Source organism: Pongo pygmaeus, chromosome 18, assembly GCF_028885625.2.
Source record: "Pongo pygmaeus isolate AG05252 chromosome 18, NHGRI_mPonPyg2-v2.0_pri, whole genome shotgun sequence".
Lineage (NCBI taxonomy): Eukaryota > Metazoa > Chordata > Mammalia > Primates > Hominidae > Pongo > Pongo pygmaeus.
This window is the reverse complement of record NC_072391.2, coordinates 59,102,438-59,123,824: the sequence shown is the minus strand read 5'-3', so window position 1 is coordinate 59,123,824 and position 21,387 is coordinate 59,102,438. Positions and strand designations below refer to the sequence as shown.

Here is a 21,387-nt window from a genome sequence, read left to right as displayed (position 1 = left end):
CAGGGAGAACTGAATTGGTTCAAGGCCATCCAGAAAATTGTCCTGCACCCTGAAGAAAATGACCAGGTATTTTTAAAAACCTTACCTATAGATGACTAAAACTCAGCCAGCAGGAACACAGCAGCTTTCCATCCTTCCATCCTCTCTCTCCAGTTCTCTCCTCCTGCACCCAACTTGCAAGGACAGACATCATACACACACACACACACACACACACACACACACACACTAATAGGTAAATAATTTGTGCAATGCTGAACTGCAACGAGCCTTTATCCTAGCACAAGGTCACTTTCAAAGTACCCTCAGTTCTCACATGCAAAAATAATTAAAAATCAATTTATTTCTTTAATGTCAGCACTTCATAATATGACAAAGTGAAGTCTACGTATTTATCATTTAAAGAAACTTTTGGAATCCGAGTCTCCCTCTGGTGTTTCTGACAGTCTTTTACATTAATAACGTGTCCCCCAATATTTTTTCTCTCCTCAAATGCACCAATATTGAAAGTAAATAACTAATACGGCAGAAAGCAAATATTCTCTCCTAACTCCTGCCCAGGTGAGCTTTTTGCCACTTTTATTCCCTCTCCTTTCCATATCTATTAGTATCTGTGTTAGTAGTGCTGACAACTTTTCATTGCAAATAAAACTAGCATATCTAATCAATACAAAGAAGTTTAAAGAGACCATACAATTTAATAGTGAGCTGAGTTCACCAGGCCAGACACAACGTTTTTACTATTATTATTCTTATTTATTTATTTACTTATTTTTTGAGATGGAGTCTCGCTCTGTTGACCAGGCTGGAGTGCAGGGGCATGATCTCGGTTCACTGCAACCTCTGCCTCCTGGGTTCAAGCAGTTCTCCTGCCTCAGCCTCCCAAGTAGCTGGGACTTCAGGCATGCGCCACCACACCCAGCTAATTTTTGTATTTTTGGTAGAGACAGGGGTTTCACCATGTTGGCCAGAATGGTCTCGAACTCCTAACCTCAGGTGATCTGCCCACCTCAGCCTCCCAAAGTGCTGGGACTACAGGCGTGAGCCATGATGCCTGGCCGACACAATGTTTTTAATAATCAGAGTGGATAAAGAAGTCATGAATGCACATATGCGTCTATTTTTGTCTATCTCAAATATATAGAAATACTTGGAGGAAGGAATGAGATAGAGTCGAGCTTTTTCCTATATTCAGAATTACATAGTGAGCATCTGTTATGTACTGAATCAGTGCCATTATATTACTGATACTGTTGAATGTGCAAAGAAAGGTTTTATCTGTATATTTGTTAACAGGTGGTATTAATGTATGATCACTGAAATCAGTATTTCCCATTGATAGGGTCTGATTTGCCAAGTACAGCTAGTAATTCTTCATCTTGTCATTGTTTTCTGCAAATGCCCCACCCCCCACCTTTCTACCTCCATCTTCTAGGTTTGCTAGATTTCCCAAAAGCTTATTCTTCTTGAAAGGGAAAGTTCTGTTCCACTCACCTCAATGCTTAGCCTCTTCTCCACAGGGGAGTATGGGGACGTCAGACCCTGTGGTGTTAATTGGGTATTACTGGTTTTCAGAGGTCACTCCCTACCGCAGTGATGAAAACTCTTATCTTAGATTTAACTTCACAAGACTATTGAGCAAACAGGGAATATGTAAAATGTATCTTTAAAAACAAAACACTAAACACCTAGTTTTGTGAACAGTGGAGTCCTTGGTTTCAGGTACTGACTTTTATCTTTTTCTGTCCCATACTTGGTTCTGGTGCACAACGTTGAAACAATGAAACAGGCATGGGCTTGAGAAGCTAATAGTCTTGGGTTTGAATCATTTTTTCTATCATTTGCTACATGTGATATTGAGCAAACAATTAAATCTCAAATCTTCAGTTTCTAGAATATGTAAAATGAGAATTTTGTATGTGTCTCATAGGGTTGTGATAATTAAATGAAATAATAGACAATGAATATAATATATCTAGGATAGGGATACTCTCAGTTAGTATTCTTGAAGAAATGCCTGAAGAGTCACATGAATAGATTTTCTTCTATGTCTGGGTAGCTACGGTAGCAGTATATTTTCCGAGTGTAGCCACGATAACAGGAAGGATGTGTCCAAATATTCACAGGCTATTTGAGCTAGAAAACATCGAAAAAGTAATTTACTACCCCTTCTCTTATTTTACAAAGGAAGGAAGGTACAATTAGAAAGGATACAAGGTTTACCCAAAGTCACTAGCTACTTCATATGTAAACATGTCAACACGTCAACAATTCTATTACTTACATTAATTGAAAATAGTGTATTGGCTCTCTATTGTTGCTGTGCCTAATTATTACAAATTTAGTGGCTTAAAATAAAACAAATGTATTATCTTATAATTCTGTCAGGCAGAAGTCCGACACAGGTCTCAGAGGACCAAGATAAGTCATGTCTGACTGGGTGGCATTTCTTTCTGGCGCCTCTGGGGAAAATCTGGATCCTTGCTTTGTCAGCCTTCTAGAAAACCCCACACATTTCTTGGCTAGTGGCATCATTCTTTTTTTTTTTTAACTCTTTTTTTAATTATTATACTTTAAGTTCTAGAGTACATGTGCACAATGTGCAGGTTTGTTCCATATGTATACATGTGCCATGGTGGTGGCATCGTTCTTGCATTGTCAAACTCAGGAAGGTTACATCTCAGTGACTATTGTGCAGTCAGATCTTCTTCTGAATACAAGAGAAAAACTTCTTTTAAGGATTCATACGATGAGATTGGGTTTACTTGGATAATCCAGAAAAAAAAAAAAATCTCCCTACCTCAAGGTGCTTAATTTAGTCACATCTGCAAAATCTCTCTTGATAGGTAAAGCACATATTTACTTTAGGGAATTAGGGAATGGACACTATCCCGCCTACACACCTAGAATCATATCTATGCATAGTATCGCTGCAAACTGCAGCCATCATTTTGCATCTATAAGGTATTCATTGATAATTAGTATGCTTTAGGAAGATGTATGAGCTTGCTTGGGCTGCATTACCAAAATGCCGCAGACTGGGTGACTTAAGCAACAGAAATTTATTTTCTCGTGGTGCTGGAGGCTAGAAGTCCAAGATCAAAGTTTCATCAGGTTTGTTATTTTCCAAGACTTCTCTCCTTGGTTTGTGATGGCTGCCTTCTCTCTGTGTCCTGACACAGTCTTTCCTCTGTGCACTCACATTCCTGGTCTCTCCATATGGGTCCAAATTACCTCTTCTTATAAAGACACCAGTCAGATTGGATGAGGAACCTAACAGCCTTATTTTAAGGTAATCATTTTTGTTTAAAGGCTCTATCTCCAAATCCTGTTATGAGTTATTAGGGGTTAGGGCTTCAACATATGGATTTTGATGGAAAATAATTTAGCCTATAACAGCGGGCTTGAAATGATTATTTTTGTTTTTGATTAGAAATGGAACAAAATACTGTATTTTCATAAAATATTAATATTATTATTAATGTAGGAGTTATACATATTTCCAACAGTTTTATTTATGTGTGAAAGATCTATTTAGTGTGAAATAGTAAGAGGGCATCTTTGGTTTTCAGGTTTTCTTTGAAGTTTTGTTTGGTTTTTGTTTTTCAGCCAAATTTCAAGTTTTGTTTGTGGAATGCAGAAGGGAGAAACCTACACATGCACACACACACAAACACACCACACACTTTTCAGTGGTGCAGGCTATATTATTAGCATTTAATTAGAATGACCCGATGGCATGCTAGGCACCATTTCCAAATCTGCATGATAGGTATTTTTCAGTATCCATGAGAGGTTGGTTCCAGGAGTCTCCAAGGATTCCAAAATCCACAAATGCTCAAGTTACTTATAAACACTGGCATAGGATTTGCATATAACCCATGTACATCCTCCTGTACATTTTAAATAATATAGATGACAAATTGAGCATCCCTAACTGAAAATCTGAAATCTGTAATCTCTCAAAATTCAAAACTTTTTGATTACCAAGATGATTCCATCAGTAGAAAATCTGACACCTGACCTCATGTGACTGGTGCACAAAATTATTAAAAATATTGTATAAAATACCTTCAAGCTGTATGTATAATACGTATATGAAACATAAATGAATTTTGTGTTTAGACTTAAGTCTCATCCCCAAGATATCTCATTATGTCTATGCAAATTGTTGAAGTTTTCTAAAAATCCAAAATCTGAAACACTTCTGTTCCCAAGCATTTAGCATAAGGGATATTCAACTTGTACTTATCATACCCAATAGTATATAAATGCTATGTAAATAGTTGTTACACTGTATTTTTAAAAAATTGAATATTAGTTTTTATTGCTGTGTTTTAAAAATTGTTTTCTTTTTAAGAATAATTTTCTATTTGTGATTGTTTGAATACATGAATGCAGGGCCCACCGATATGGAAGTCAAGCTATATGGCGTAATGATATTTGAGAGAGTAGTTTTATAAAAAAGCTTTCGTGTATATATTATCTGTACAATAATCTGAGAAGATTTTTGACTGTGGTGCTGATGGCCTTATTAATAACATTTGAATAAGAGGAAATTAATATTAAAAAAATGTAAGTGACCTGCCCAAGATCATATCTGGTCATTGTAATTCAACCCAGGTCTTTTGATTTTTCACTTACCTAAAAGGAAGGATGTTTGAGAATTTCTTTAGTTAGTCATGCTGCCATTCTCTCTTTCATCCACCCATACATTCCTCAGTAAAATCATTTGTCTATCCATTCTCTTCATTCCAATTATATTATCTGTCCGATTAGCCCTTCACCTAGTCATCCATCAACCCATTCATCCATTCATTGAGTAATCATGACAGAAACTCGAAAATGTGATTATTTCTTTGAAGCAGGGATTTTTGTCACAAGCTTCTGCATTCTTCCAAAGCTTTGAATGAGACACTTTATTGCTCAGGAAGCAGGAATAAGCAACACAGCTAAGTTAAAATCAGGCATTTTGACACAGAAAAAAACATGATGTGCCATTGTCACCCTGCTATTTTATGGCCCAAATGAAACTCCAGTTTTATGTATGCCTTTTTCTTTTTAAACTTCAATTGCAATGTTCTTCCAAGTTCACAGCATTTTGATTGCCCCATACTCCCTTCATAAATATGGAATTTCGTAGTAGATGACTGTTATTTGGTTATCTACTGTGTTCCTTCCCGCTGTGCTATTGTCACTTATTTGAGTAACAAGATGCATCCTGTTTTGCAAGTGATTGCGATTACTGTATGAGAAATCTATCTCATATTTTCAGCTCCTATTAGTACTCTTGTTAATCAAGCTCTTTGAAACGTAAAGAGCACTGATGTAACATTCTCTCAGGTTTTCACACTTTTTGACAGTACAATCTAATGTTCCTCTGTGACTCGCCCTTTGGAAAATTTTCTGAATATCTGTTTTATCTGTGTTAAATATCCATATCTCTGTAAGATCCACTTCTTTTGTTTGGCTGATAAACCTGGGTGTATTTTTCAGTCTTATTCTTACTTTCATCATTTATTACTTCACTGGGTGTTTATTTGTCGAAAATTTCTCCTTTCTTTATAGAATGGATGGATATCGGTATACATATCTATACACATATCTATATCTCTATTCATCTACCTATCAAGAGAGAAAAAGAGAGAGAGGTGGGGGGGGCGGTTTAGGGAATTCATAAAGAGATATTGTGTTGATGAAAATCAAATATGTACCAAAGCTCTTTATAGAAGAATCTCTTGTAATTAAAGTTTAACTTCCAACGCCCATGCCTGCTTCAGTGCAAAATGAGGAGTAACACCCTGGGACAGAATAACTTGTTAGTTTTTTCCCAGATCTATCTTTTGCGATAAACACTGTGGTTCTTGAAGCCTACCCACTCACCAGTGCATCTGTTAGTTTATTCATCCATTTATTTAAAACACTTAATGTGCATTGAAACATAAATGGAAGGACGGCTGAGAATCTCATTTAGTTAGTAATCGCTTTATTACTATGCCCTTCATCCATTCATTCTCCAATAAAATCTTTCATCCACCCATATTCTTCCTCTTAATTCTCTTATCAATCAATTTATTGATTCATCTATCTATCCATCCATCCATCCATCCATCCATCCATCCATCCATCCATCCACTACTCTTGGAGTTATTCACCTAAATCTCTTTTCAGTGATTGACCCACTATTACTATTCACTTGCACTCTTGCCCACTCAAGTGTTTATTCACTGACCCAGTGCACATCGACCACCCTCTTCCCATGTCTAGGCTTATAATTATTAAGTAAACGAGAAATAAAACCTTCCAGATATATTTTATATCATTGCTTATTGAATGGGTGAATAAGTACCAAACATGTATTTATTAAGTAACTTGCCCAATGTAAGACGTTAAGCTCAGATTGTGTCCAGATAATTTAATTCAAGAAGTTACATTCTTATTTTTACTACAAATCAATGTTGTATATTGAATTATAACCCAGAATACGCTGATAGGCACACTTTTCTTGGAAAGTAATTCCAGATTGGGCAGACTCATCATTATATTTCCTAAATTTAATCCCCATAAGAGTCCACCCTATATGCCTTTTTATTTGAATATCATAGTTTCTGGAACATATCGTGCCTTAAATAGCATTATCTGTTATCTAACGTTAATAATGACAAGAACTGTAAAGGACAAGTACTGTTATTAAACTTTCTTGCAAATAAGGAAACTAGTCTTGGAGAGGTTAGTAAATTTCTTAGTATCTTTATTCCAATCTACCTCTATTTCTTATCAGACTCTTATTCTAGATATTCTAGATCCCACAATCGGAACACTTTTAAATCTTTGTTTGTCTTGGAGAAACATATTGATTTCCAAGCCCTTACATAAGATTTAATATTTTAATCAGACTGTTATCAGCATACATAAGAAAATATGTATCCAAAGAAACGATTTCTGTTGCCTTTTTTTTGTGGCTGCTTGGTTAAATATTGGAGTTTCCAATGCAGAATGCAAAGGAAAAGAGAAATTCCAAGAATATAGAATTTGAGCATTCTTGGTGTATTTTTAAGACCTTTTAAAAAAACTAAATAGGCATATTTGAGTGATTTTATTTTCTGGCATAATTACAGAATTAATCCATCTAATTCTCCTTTCTCTGAATTCTATCAAAAAGGTTTCATTTGTGTGTGGGTTCTTATATAAAAATAATTTGCTCATCGTAATAAGGGTTTAAGAATCTTAGAAATTACATTTTTTGTAAAAAATGAGATTTGTGAACTTTACTGGAGTCTAGCTACAAGCAATGGATTTGCTATAGGGCTGACATATGTTGTTTCCAAACCTGTAAAACTGCGGTCCAGACTGAAGATAGTAGAAAATTTGCCAAGGCCATGAACACTGGCTTGGGAATTCTCCTGGGAAAAAGCTTGCCAGCCTCTCCTTGTCAAATATTCTCTCTTTGCACTTCTATTAGCTGAGTTTTTGGGTATACTGCCTTTCTATTTCTAGGTTTATTCTATTTCAAAATTTTACAGGACAGATTGGTTTACAGAAGGTGCCTAGACCATGTGGTTTCGTACACATGGCTTCTAAATGTATATGTTACATTTCTATTGCCATTCAGGAGCAAAGTAGAGAGGCTTCTCTATTCTGTCTACTCCTCCTCTAGAGAATCAGGAGGTCTTCAGACTTACTATTCATGCTTTCCTGAGGGTCTTTATAAAATTATGCTAAAGTATATAGGTTCTGGAAACTGACTCAATGGATTACATCCAGTTATGTCACCTAAGCCATTCATCCATGTAAAATCACTGACAAGATGTAGGGCATTGAGATATGTCTTATGGAGACAAAAAGTTAGTCTTCAACGCACACTTAATATGTGCCAAGTGCCACGCTGGTTGTTTGGTATAGTGATGAATAATGTACATAGAGGGCTTGCCCTTGTGAAACTTACCATTTAAGAGTAGCACAAGCAGTGCATTCCATTCTTTGACTTTTTTCCAGGTGTCCACAGCCAAAAACAGCAGTTCATTTGGGCTTGTTTTCAATTTTCTATTTCTCTGGGCACCGGTCCCCATGGCCAGGTCAAGCTGTTCAACGCTCACACCAGCAGCTGACACAGAATGGAAAGAAAGCATGTCTGAGATATCAAATGCTACACATTTGCCTGCCATAAAATGTTAAATATTTTTCTTTCTTTTTTTTTTGTAGAGCAGAGGTTATTTCCAGTGTAGGATACTATGTTCTTTTCATTTGATCAAGGATTATTTCTCCTTTAGCCTTTCACTTTGTAAGACAAATTTAAGAGTACCTTGGTATGATAGGAGAATTACCTTGGGAAGCATTTTTATTTCACAGAAATATTGTTTCCTTAGACTATGTGATCATAAGGGTCATTGCATATTCCAAACTTAATTTTAACTAAAATTTTGGGGTATTCGTATGCTTATTACCTAGCTTTAATTTTATGATGTAATTTGTTTCTGCAACTTGTTAAGAATGAAGGACTGAATGAAAGATAACTATATTTGCCTTATTTAGATTGACTGTAGCAGTAAGACATTTCAGCATATAAAGGCATTTTCCCAATTATGTGGTGCAGCCTGAAGCCTCCCTCCTCCCACTCCATCTACCACCATCACATGATGCTTTATTCAGCTCCAAACATCAATCACAAGTGGGTGTTCAGTTCTTCCTGGAAACAATGTTCCTGGAATGGTCCATTTCACATTTGATAACATTCATCGTGAGATGTTCTGTAGTATGCAAGAAGGCTGAATGGAAGTTAACATGAGTCAATTTCAAGGCTTACTCCTGATCTTTTTGGTAGCAGTTCAGAAACATGCAAAGAAGTCTTCAGCTCTTCCTTTTCTTTCTCCTTCCTGCCCTTTCACTGTCCTAGTAGCCTAAACACTTGTCTGCTCTAGATTGAAGTCCTATATGCTCATCATTTTGGAGACCTGGGCCCAAAACTAACATCATGTCAAAGTCTCTGGTCCCATCTTTGATATTGAATGACTCTGAGTTAAGGATTGTAATTAATTCACTGATAGTTTCATAGCCAGCTGCCCAGTTTCTCTCTTTCTGCCTGACAGGCACTGTACTAGATTTGGAGAAAATAATGCTAAGATGTAATTCGATTCAAGAGTGCTAAGCTTGCTCTCCTCTCTAAGGGTGAGCAGATTAATGAAAAATTGGAATCAATATATGACATTCATGTTGCAGTGATCGCTGTTCACTCTTTTGTTTTTTGAGACTGAGTCTCACTCTGTCACCCAGGCTGCAGTGCAGTGGCGCAATATTGGCTCACTGCAAGCTCCACCTCCTGGGTTCACACCATTCTCCTGCCTCAGCTTCCCGAGTAGCTGGGACTACAGGCGCCAGCCACCACGACCAGCTAATTTTTTGTATTTTAGTAGAGACAGGGTTTCACCGTGTTAGCCAGGATGGTCTCAATCTCCTGACCTCGTGATCCGCCTGCCTCAGCCTCCCAAAGTGCTGGGATTACAGGCGTGAGCCACCGTGCGTGGCCCCTGTTAACTCTTTGGGTTCTAAAAGGTATAGGTTTTCTCCCCAGTAAGTTATATATTTCTTTCTTTACTTTACTTTTTTTTTTTTTTTTTTGCAACAGGGTCTCACTCTGTCACCTAGGTTGGAGTGCAGTCACCTAGGTTGGAGTGCAGTGGTGCAATCATGGCTCACTGCAGCCTTCACACTCAGGCTCATGTGAACTTCCCACCTTGGCCTCCTGGGTAGCTGGGACTACAGGCGTGCACCACCATGCCCAGCTAATTTTTTCTATTTTTTTTAGATACAGGGCCTCACTTTGTTGTTCAGGCTGGCCTCGAACTCCTGGGCTTAAGCAATCTGCCCGCCTCAGCCTCTCTAAGTGTTGGGATTACAAGCATGAACCACCATGCCTGGCCCTTAGGTACTTGGAGAAACTTTTCCATGATGTCCTTCTTGATGGAGTGAAACTTCAAAAGAAGTTTTGGTGTCAGAGTTACCTGATTTTCAGATGTGGAAGCAATTTCCTGTGTAATTTACTCAATCCCAATCCTCATCTTATTCTAGAGGAAGAGGTAGGCAGAGTGGCCCAGTCTGATCTTCTCTGGTAACTGAGTCATAATTTGGTATTAAGATAGGTACTCACAAAGGAGAATTTATCTACTCTTGGTGCTGTTGTCCTAGGATTACTTTAGGCTCCTGAAGAATCCTGTGTGAGAGGATGAAAAAGTAATTTGCATTATTTTTTCACAATCAGTATGTGCAACCTTGAGAAGGATATGAATGATACTGAAGACCAGAGTTCTTACTCTGATTTTGAAAGAAGTGATGACTGTGTACAAGATAATTGGCATCTATCATTCATTATTCATCCGTTACCCATCTGTCTATCACCTACCCATCTTTTCTTCCATCAGCTCCTTTAAAATGTCTTAATTCCTATGTTGGATGCTAAATTCGAATACATACGTGAGGAAATGCAAGGGCTTTGCATTTATAGCAGATAAGATTTTAGGGCCCTGGGAATAATTTTTCTAAATTCCTTTGTCTTCTTTTTAAAATCATTGTTTTGAAAATAAATGGAAAAATCTCCTTTCTTTCCATTCCTTTATTTTCACTTTACTCCATAAATATTTACTGAGCTTCCAACAATATGCCAGACACCTTACTAGGCAGAGGAAATACAAAGGAGAATGAAATGCAGATGATTCTTCCCATGAAACTTTTATAGTAAAATCTTGTCTTTTAATTGGATGGTGTTATGCAAATATATGGAAGATGATGAGGGTGTAATGGTGCTGATACACACAATTCAGCTCAGTTATGTAGCAGTCCTGTTAGGATTCCTGAAATTGAAGGCTTACTGTATATGACTGGGATTATTCATTGCACACTTGATACTCTCTGCTTCTCCAACCAGGCTGCAGTGGGTGGCCAGAGGGTTTGAGGATTCATCTGGTTGTAAACGTGCCAATCCTGGATGCTAGGCTGGCCTCAAGAATCAGAATTAAGGCAGCTTTGAGAATTGGTGTCTATGTTTTTTTCCTGACCTCCCCTTTCTCTTTGCTTCCATATTGTTTGCTTGTAAGCACACACCGATCACTGCAATATACTACAACAAAACTATTATCAAGTCAAACTCCTTTTTGAAACCATTTATTTATGGTCTCTTGTCACATTTATAGTTAAATCCATACCCTGTATCTTGGTTTCACAACTCTGTATGATGTGGCCCCTGTCTTGCTCTCTTATTCTTATTTCTTATTACCTTTCTTTTCCTCAATTCCTTGCTCTATCTATTAGTTTCTCTCCCATAGTATGCTCTCTCTCATCTCTGCATTTTTACCCACAATATTCCCTGTGCTTGGCACACATTTTCTCCAATGTTGAGATCTGAAGTTTTTTTGTTTTTTTTTTTTTCCTTTTTTTTCAAGACAGGGTCTTGCTCTGTTGCTCAGGCTGGAGTGGAATGATATGATCTTGGCTCACTGCAACCTCCACCTCCTGGGTTCAACGATTCTCCTGCCTCTGAAGTTTTAATCATTACTTCTTTGGGGTGGACTTTCTGTCTCTCTATACCCCATTTTCTGAGTTAAATAAAATTTCTGTATGCTCTCACAGCCTCCAGTTCCTTTCTTAGCATAGGTCTTAGAGCATGCATTTGAATCCAGAAATGAACTCCAAAACTTGTGCCATTACGTTTGCTACTTGCAGATTATGAACTCTCTGGAAAAGTTCCGTGAAAATCTCTCAATCTCAATAATCTCATTGGTAAAATGAAGAAACCGTCTCTAGTTTGCTGTGAATATAACATTATTAATATGAAATGTTTACCAGGTAATAAGTAGTCAATACATTAATAATAACCATAATTAAATATATTAATTACATATATTAACAATATATTACTATGTAGTTTACTAATAATATTAATATATTAATGGCTCTATTTCCCCCAAATTTTCTGTTTGTTTCTGTCTCCCAGAAAATTATGGTATTTTGAGAGCAGAGACTTTGTCTCTCTTTTTTATTACTCTACCTCCATCCCTAAGACAGAGAAGAGCACGGGGTTTATCGAATGAATGGATGAGATCTTATTGTACCACAGCCAGCTGAATGAGTCCTACCTGCCCAGGCAGGATTGCATGTGATTCTGATCCCGCTCTGATGAGCAGAAACAGCCCTTGGAAGAGATGGCGCTCATTCCTCTAGATCACCCTTCCCCAGCCTTTTTGGCACCAAGGACCAGTTTTGTGGAAGACAATTTTTCTACAGATTGGAAAAGGTGGGAATTTGGTTTCCAGATGAAACGAATCCACTGCAGATCATCAGGCATTAGATTCTCATCAGGAGCAGGCAACCTAGATCCCATGCGTGTGCAGTTCACAATAGGGTTCCTGCTCCTATGAGAATCTAATGCCGCTGCTGATCTGACAAAGGCAGACAGGGCAGTGTTGTTGCATTTACGTGAACAAGGTATAACAGCAGAAAAAACAGCAGCTTGTAAGCATGTATCCGCTCTGTGTTTTGTATGTTTCACATGAAACATTCTTAGCTCATTTTGTTTCTAAAAAGGAAATGATTATATGAGAAGTGATTCACATAGTCCTTATCACACAGGTAGTGACCCATAAAAGGCAGCTAATCATAATCTCTTTCAATAAATGTATCAATAAGTTGAAAATAACACTTATATTTTTGTATTTTTCTCTTTGACCTTTTTTTAAAATCATTTTAAAAGCATTTTGGTTTATACCAAACAGTCCAGAGTATTTTTTTAAGCAGTAATGTTCACTCATCTGCTGCTCACCTCCTGCCCTGAGGCCTGGACCAGAATTAGTTCATGGCCTAGAAATTGGAGATCCCTGCTCTACATGATGTGCATATGTGAACATTCAATGAATTTGGGATATCATTGGCGCCATAATCTCAGAGAGGAGGTTCTTAGAGGGGGTACATTGACCAGGCAGTGTTGTTGCATTTAAGTGAACAGGGTATGACACACTTATGTGAAGACTGACAGAAAAAGCTACAGCTTGTAACCATGTATCCTGTACTTGGAGGGCCAGACCTGCAGCCTCAGGTGACTTTGCTCTCTGTAAATTGCTGGTTTTGCACACCTACAGTCTTTTCTTATATTATCAAATTGGTTACCTGAACAAGTCATGTGCAAGAGTATGTACATATCTGTGTGTGTCAGTGTGTGTGATACAAATAATAAGATGAAATAAATGAACATACATATATTGTGTTCTGAGATTATCATTGGCCCCAGGATCTGGATTTTACTTGGATAAGCTAAAAGTGAAAGTTCTGAAAGAAAGAGGACGTATATACCTCATTTTTTTTTTTTTAAAAAGTGCTGTATGTTTAAAAGCTATTTTTGAATGGAATCTTGAGAATTTGCTTTCACTTACATTGGAACTGGGATTATCACAATGTTTTCAAATAGTTGCATATGACTGAATGTGATATGAAGTAAAAATGGACACTTAATAGTGCCTCTTCTCTGTTTTAATAATTTTCAGATAGCTGGATTGTCTCAGTTTCTAAAATCAGTTCTGCAGATAGATGCTTTATCCCCGTCTTCTAGGCAAAGAAACTGAAACACAAATAAATGAGTGAATTTCTTCAGTTCATATAGTTAGAGAAACCAGAATCTTAGCTTTGTGTTTTGTTCTTTCAAAAACCTATGCTTCGCCAGGCGCGGTGGCTGACACCTGTAATCCCAGCACTTTCGGAGGCCAAGGTGGGTGGATCACAAGGTCAGGAGATCGAGACCACAGTGAAACCCCATCTCTACTAAAAATACAAAAAATTAGCCGGTCGTGGTGGCTGGTGCCTGTAGTCCCAGCTACTCGGGAGGCTGAGGCAGGAGAATGGTGTGAACCCGGGAGGCGGAGCTTGCAATGAGCCGAGATCGCGTCACTGCACTCCAGCCTGGGCGACAGAGCGAGACTCCATCTCAAAAAAACAAAACAAAACAAAACAAACAAACAAACAAAAACCTATGCTTCTTTTTTATCATTAGGTACTTCCCTTAGTTAATTTTAACACAAGGGAGCATTAAAACATACAATTGTAATACCATTTAATAATCAGAGGCTATTGATAATTAGAAGAAAATATGGCACAAATAAGTTTTAACATAAATAATAATGACACCAAATGCAATAGCTTATTTGTTAATTAACAAAATTTTGTGGACAAAAATGATACATACTGATTCCTTCTGTGTCTCAAGAACTTCTTGTATGTGAATGGAAACTTCCATGAATTATATATTATTCAAATTTTTTTAATAAAAATGCTAATGGAAATGTTAACATGCACATAAATTAAAATGATCATAAATTAGGATTAATATCACATTAATGAATTATAATCCCACATTCATTAAGATAAAGTGGCATTTCAATATTTGTTCATGTTAATACATTTTATACAATAAATGAAAGGGATACATTTTGAGAATCAATAAATATTTGATGTAATCTTACGCTATAACTTTAAAAAATATTCAAAAGTAAAGTAGGAGATCTAGATGCATTTGGAATCTTTGTTGCTATTTTATGTCTTTTTTTATAAGCCTTTCTTTTCACTTATTGAAGGGCTTAATACAATTTAAATTGTTGAAGAAAGTGAAAGAGGCTGTTCTGAATAAAAGGGATCCCAAGAGAACACAGCGTCTTTTGAATTTCTAGGAGTTTCTTTCCACAAGACAGTTTTTTTTTTTTTTTTGGAACAAATATTTGAAATCTCAACTGGAACTATATTGGCAGTTAAGTAACTGAGTTAAACTGAAAATATGTACATTGAAGTAGTACATCGCAATGGGCTTTTCTTTTAAAAATTGAAACCCCCAAATACATATATTACTGTTTTATTTTGTTTTAGTTTTTTAAAACAGGAGAAACACCGTGTATAATATTAGAATACTCCTGTCTCCAGCTTGAGAGAAAATTGTCAGAACCTTAAAACCAGGGATTCTGTTTTCCCTGGTACCTACCAAAATGTTTTAGGCAAACTATTTGCTGACATACAAATTCAGTAAATATTCATTGCTATGACCAAAAATGGATTTGGGTTCATGGTGAAAAGTTGTCATTTTCTGAAGGGGTTCCATTTCTGGAAAATGTACTCCTATATTCTGGCCTCAGTGTTCTTCTCTATAAAATGGGAATGATTTTCCTGGACTAGAAGAATTGTCAGAACTAAAGGAAAAAAGACTTTCAAAAACATAATATCCTAATATCAGTCAATATATTAGAATTACTTTTGTTTGTATAAACATCACAGGCAGATCTGAGTTGAATTCTGGATCTACCATACTTGAGTCGGTCAAATATAAATCTTGGAGAGGTAAATATGTGCCTTGTTCAGCATCAGTTTTCTCATGTTTCATATGAAATATTCTTAACCCAGTTTTTTAAATAAAAAGGATATGATTATTAGAGAAGTGATTCACCTAGTCCTGGGCATACAGATAGTGACCCATAAAAGGTGACTAATCATAATAATTTAAACAAATGTAATAAATTGAAAATAACACATATATTTTTGTATTTTTCTCCTTGACCTTTTTATCATTCTAAAAGCATGTTGTTTTATACTAAACAGGCCAGAGTACTTTTTAAGGACTGTTCTAACTTATTTAGATGAATTTCATTATATTTTATTCTTAATTGATATCCGCACAGGTGCATACACTTTGTACAGCTACTATTAGCAGAAATTGATGATGTTATGTAAAAAAGAACCAACTTAATATTCAAAAAGGAGGTAGTTAAAAAAATAACTTTTCAGATTGCTCCATCACTAACTAATGCCATTTTTCATTTCAGCTACACACAGACCTGGATCCTGGGAGCAAAAAAATCAAGTATATCCTATCAGGTGATGGAGCTGGGACCATATTTCAAATAAATGATGTAACTGGAGATATCCATGCTATAAAAAGACTTGACCGGGAGGAAAAGGCTGAGTATACCCTAACAGCTCAAGCAGTGGACTGGGAGACAAGCAAACCTCTGGAGCCTCCTTCTGAATTTATTATTAAAGTTCAAGACATCAATGACAACGCACCAGAGTTTCTTAATGGACCCTATCATGCTACTGTGCCAGAAATGTCCATTTTGGGTATGTATGCTTCCAATTTCACAGAACTATTAAAAGTCATCTTTAGAATAGCTCCTGGCATCAAGGATCGTGTATTGCTGAATAAAAGACATTTATTAACGCCTTATCTCTAATTTGCATTTCCAAATCCCCCTTTTTGGCCTAAGTTCCACAGCTCAGTAGCTTTATTCCCTTAGTAACAGGAACTGATGGAAGAGCAATTTTATTAAAATATCTTTCCTCACACGATAGTACTTCAATAGGCTGAATTTGTATTCCTCTCGTAGACTTGTAGTTGGAGTATTGTTAGTGAGGCAGATTTATCAAGATTTGTTCTAACATGCCAAGCTAATCCTGTTGATATTTGCTTGATGTTTAATTATTTGTTTGTGTATATTCACATGCAGATGCAGCACACAGAGAAACAGAAAGTCGTCTAGGTCTGTAGTCAGCCAGATATTAGGTTGCTCTGGTGGTTCATGTCTAGGGTGGATTAGGCAATCGCCATTACCAAGGACCTCTGTATTTGTGTCCATCTTAACAACATTTTTTAGGAGTGACTGCTGGTACCGTTGACCCACTCTCAATTTTTCTGAGTCATTGAAGAATCCATTACATATTACAGAGCAATCTGTATTTCAAACATGATTTTATTCTTGTTTCTCCCTCTTTGGATCTGCTTATCTATCCATAAACCCCTGCCATGATGATAAGAAACCCCTCAACCCAGACATTCTATAATAAAAGGAAGGATTTTAGAGCTCTTCCTTGTATGATAAAAGTAGTAGGCAGAATCTAAAGTTCAAAGTATAAGACTACAAAAGCCATTTTTTAAAATGTGTAATACATATCCAAGTTTGTTTCAAGTTGCATTTAAGACAGCCTATAAGGATGCATGCTATGTAGTAAAGTCACATAGGTTTGAAGCAGGTGAACAAGGTGAGACAAATAAACACAGGTAGAGATAAATTGGAAGCCAGAATTTGGTAAATACAGACATGTATATTCATTATTTAAAGCCCCCAAATTTAACATTAAAGGAACTGTGAGAAAAAATAAAAAAAGAAATCTGATCAAGAACCCTGTTCACAAGTTTTATAAAATTAAATTGCTTAAGAAAATTGCAAATAAATAAAGATATGAACACCAGAGGAAGTATACAGACATATAGTGTCTTCAGTAACATCTTCACTTTAGACACAAATAAAGGCCAAGTATGGATTATGGTTTTTGAGCTAAATTGGGTGGCCATTATCAGGTATAGTACAGAATGCCCTTACCTTCCAAATGTGGTCCTGGTATTTTAATTTAGCAATCCAGTGAGATACTCGTGTGTGTGTGTGTGTGTGTGTGTGTGTGTGTGTGTATGTGTCTTTATAACGTTCCTGATGGAAATTAGTTGGAATTTAAATTTCAAATAAAGAAAAACCTTTTGTAGAATAAATGACTTAATTTGCAAGTAAGTTATTCTCATGCATTTCTGAGAAAGAGAATATCCTAGTTGTTCTCCTTGACTTGATCTGTTTTATGTTTGAATGACTTTCTCATATTTTGTCGCGTACGCTTTAAGGTTATTTTGTTCCTCAGAGTTCTTTTTTCTTCCCCATACTACCTTTTCTTATCCCTCTTCCTCTTTCTCACCTTCTCCATTAGTTCTCCTCCTTCATCTTCTCCTCCTTCTGTTATTTCTTCTTTTTATCCCCTTGCCATCTCCTTTTCTCTCTTTCCCTCCATTGTCTTTCATGGTCACCCGTGTATCTTCAGCCATTTGTTTAATGCGGCTGGCTGTAGAATCGTATGCCTTGCCCCACTGGTATGCTTAAGCTGTTAATCCACATTGTCAATTACTTTATGAACATTATCATCTGGATAGTTCAAAGACAGCTCAAATTGCACATTAAAAATCAAACTATGTACACGGATGAAGCTGGAAACCATCATTCTCAGCGAATTAACACAGGAACAGAAAACCAAACACCGTATGTTCTCACTCATAAGTGGGAGTTGAACAATGAGAACACATGGACACAGGGAAGGAAACATCACACACCGGGGCCTGTCAGGGTGTGGGGAGCCAGAGGAGGGATAGCGTTAGGATAAATACCTAATGTAGATGATTGGTTGATGGGTGCAGCAAATCACCATGGCACGTGCATACCTATGTGACAAACCTGCACATTCTGCACATGTATCCCAGAACTTAAAGTGTAATTTTAAAAAATACATAGAAAAAATGACTGGACAGAATATCCCAATATGGCATAGTAGTCACTTTTGGGTAGAAAAAAAAATCACACTAATTACTTTCATGAATATTTTTTTTCTGTTTTCTGACTTCTATGACTTTATCGATGACTCTGATGCACTCTAAAATCCCGTGTACAACATGCAAGTGATATTGTTGAATCTTTTTTTACTCATTAAGCCTCACCAGTAGTCTGCTCATTTAATCCCTAATTCCAGTCACTACTGACTGCTGTGTAATCTTAATACATCATCTCATTTCTTTCTTTTAACCACTCTCCAAAATCATATCTTAATGACCCTCACTGGATTATTGATGATCTCAGTAATTTTCCAAATAGTGTGCTTGATTCTAACCATGTTATTTCTTAGCTGATATATGTGTTTATCCCAGAGGAAAAAATAACCCTTACATTTTATAGGTGTTCAGCTACTTACCCAGGGGGACTTTTCATGGTCTGGCTTCATTTGATTCTTTTCCTACCTACCTACAATATGACTTTGGTAGATACACCCATTCGGCAGCAAATCACAAGTGATTTCAGATCTTCATTTGTTATCCATATATTTCTTCTGCCAAGACTCCACTTTATCTACCTCTTGTGAAAGGAGCTCTATTTTTTTTTCCTTCTTATCAAAATTACTTTCTTTTTTTTTTTTTTTTTGAGACAGAGTCTTATTTTGTTTCCCAGGCTGGAGTGCAATGGCACGATCTCTGCTCACTGCAAACTCCACCTCCCTGGTTCACGCCATTCTCTTGCCTCAGCCTCCTAAGTAGCTGGGATTACAGGCACATGCCACCATGCCCGGCTAATTTTTGTATTTTAAGTAGAGACATGGTTTTACCATGTCGGTCAGGCTGCTTTTGAACTCCTGACCTCGTGATCTGCCCCGTTCAGCCTCCCAAAGTGTTGGGATTACAGTTGCGAACCACCGCACCTGGCCCAAAATTGTTTCTTTATGGCTGGCTGGAATGACACTTTTCCTAGGAAAACTTCTGTGTTTTTCTCTCAGAAAGTTATCTTTCTACCATCACCACCCACACACACACATAAAAAACACACAAACAAGCAAAAACACCTCCATCTTTTCACTTCGTTTGGCTTCTGACTTACAAACAGGAACTGAGAAACACTGTATATATATATTTCACTTTTTTTCGTATTGTTTGATCATTTCATTTAGGCCAGGGAACTTTCTAATTCATCCTTTCATCTAGATTAGAGTAAGATAGTTTTGATGAATGATTGCTGCCCACAAAACATACAGCACACTTTATCTTAATTGTTAATAAACATTGAACAGAGAAGCTGTTATTTTTGCCTCACTATGATTTCTACATCTTCGTGGCAAGCCTATATATCTATTGATTGTAAGTGTGTCAGAGTCTCTCATTTCTGTGTATATAAGTCATGTGTCTGATAAATATGTTGAGAAAAAAACTGCAGAAATATCTGCAAACATCAAGTCCATTTTCAGATAAGAAAAGGACTTAAAATATATTACTAGCAGCCAACATGGTGAAATCCTGTCCCTACTAAAAATACAAAAATTAGCTGGGTGTGGTGGCATATGCCTGTAATCCCAGCTACTCGGGAGGCTGAGGCAGGGGGTTCACTTGAACCTGGGAGGTGGAGATTGCAGTGAGCGGAGATCGTGCCACTGCACTCCAGCCTGGGCGACAGTGCGAGACTCTGTCTCAAAAAAAAAATTATTAGCTACGTAATGAAGTGCCTATATGCACTTGTAAATACATACATACACATGTATATATTTATCCATCTAAAATGTTTTTGCTAATAGAGTAGACATTTAAATAATCCACTCTAACATATATATGTTGTATATAGAATTCATAGTTATGTATGTTATATATATTTATATATTATATTATATATATAATAAAGATATATATGTATTATATATCTTTAGCCTGCGACATGTCTTCCAAAAACCACAGAGGATGTATTGAAGTTTCTGGTGGGAGTTTGAATCCTGGTTCTATCCCTTTTTATCAGGTTGACTATGAAGTTTGGGGAGGTTAAATTATTGCCATTTTCCTTAGCTACAAAGCAAGGATAATAATTTTTATGTTGCTTTCATTGTGTGGGACTTGCATGACAAAGTACAGTGTAAAGGTATGCCAAAAAGTAAATAAGTGTTCCACAATTGGTTGTTGTTTATGGCTTTAAAATTATTTTTATTAATCTGTTTCCCACCTTACTTTTGGACCTTTCCTTATATATCGATTTTATGCATTGGATGTCTGGTGTCTGTGTGACTACAGCCTCTCTGGTTAAAGGAAGCAGAGGCGGCTGCATTATTTCATTGCGAAGTGTGAATTATTCCCTTCATTTCTCATGAAGGTGAATATCTGGAAGAAGGTCAGCTACCATCTCTTTTTTCTTCCCCTTACCACTGTTCTTCCTTAGCCTGTCTCTTCCCTCCCCTCCTTCCTTCTTTCATTTTTCTTCCTTTGCTGTGGCAGAAATGCCAGCACGTGCACCTGTATGCCTTGAGGAATGCCAGCAAATGCTGAGGGATTTCATTGTGCAGAAAGTGAAGAATACAATTCTAATTGAGAAATTTACCAATATTAAATTGAAATGAATGTGATGTTCGAGAACTGTCTTCCAGTTGACAGGCTGTCAAGACAAAACACACATATATATTTGCCCAAATGGCAGCCAAATTATTTTAGAAATATCTTATTTGGAAGCTGGAGACACAGTTCTTTTTTATCCTACTGTGAATTTCATGACTTGATGAGAATTCGCTTTTGTAGCAATACTGCATAAATAGAGGCTTGTGAGCTTGTCTGATTTTAACTGTGGATCCCAAACTAGCGTTGCTGAAGTTGGTTTTTCAATGCAAATGTCCCTACCTTTAGTAAGTTCTAGACATTTTAAATCTATATTTTGATTGTTTTTGTGTACTGGAGTCAAGTGTATTTTAATCCTGATTGTTCCTTAAACCTGGGTTTGAGTAAAATGAACTTTTTTTTTGACTTTGACTTAGATTTGCAGG

At 36.7% G+C, this 21,387-nt stretch overlaps 1 protein-coding gene across 2 annotated transcripts in view; it reads left to right on the top strand.

The window, feature by feature from the left end:
* CDH8 (cadherin 8) overlaps positions 1–21,387 on the top strand; it is a 383,067-nt gene that overhangs the window by 115,964 nt on the left and 245,716 nt on the right. For both annotated transcript variants that reach the window (XM_054454633.2, XM_063655190.1), the window contains one exon: positions 15,843–16,137. In XM_054454633.2, the coding sequence (XP_054310608.2) occupies positions 15,843–16,137 (295 nt within the window). The remainder of the gene's footprint in view (positions 1–15,842; positions 16,138–21,387) is intronic.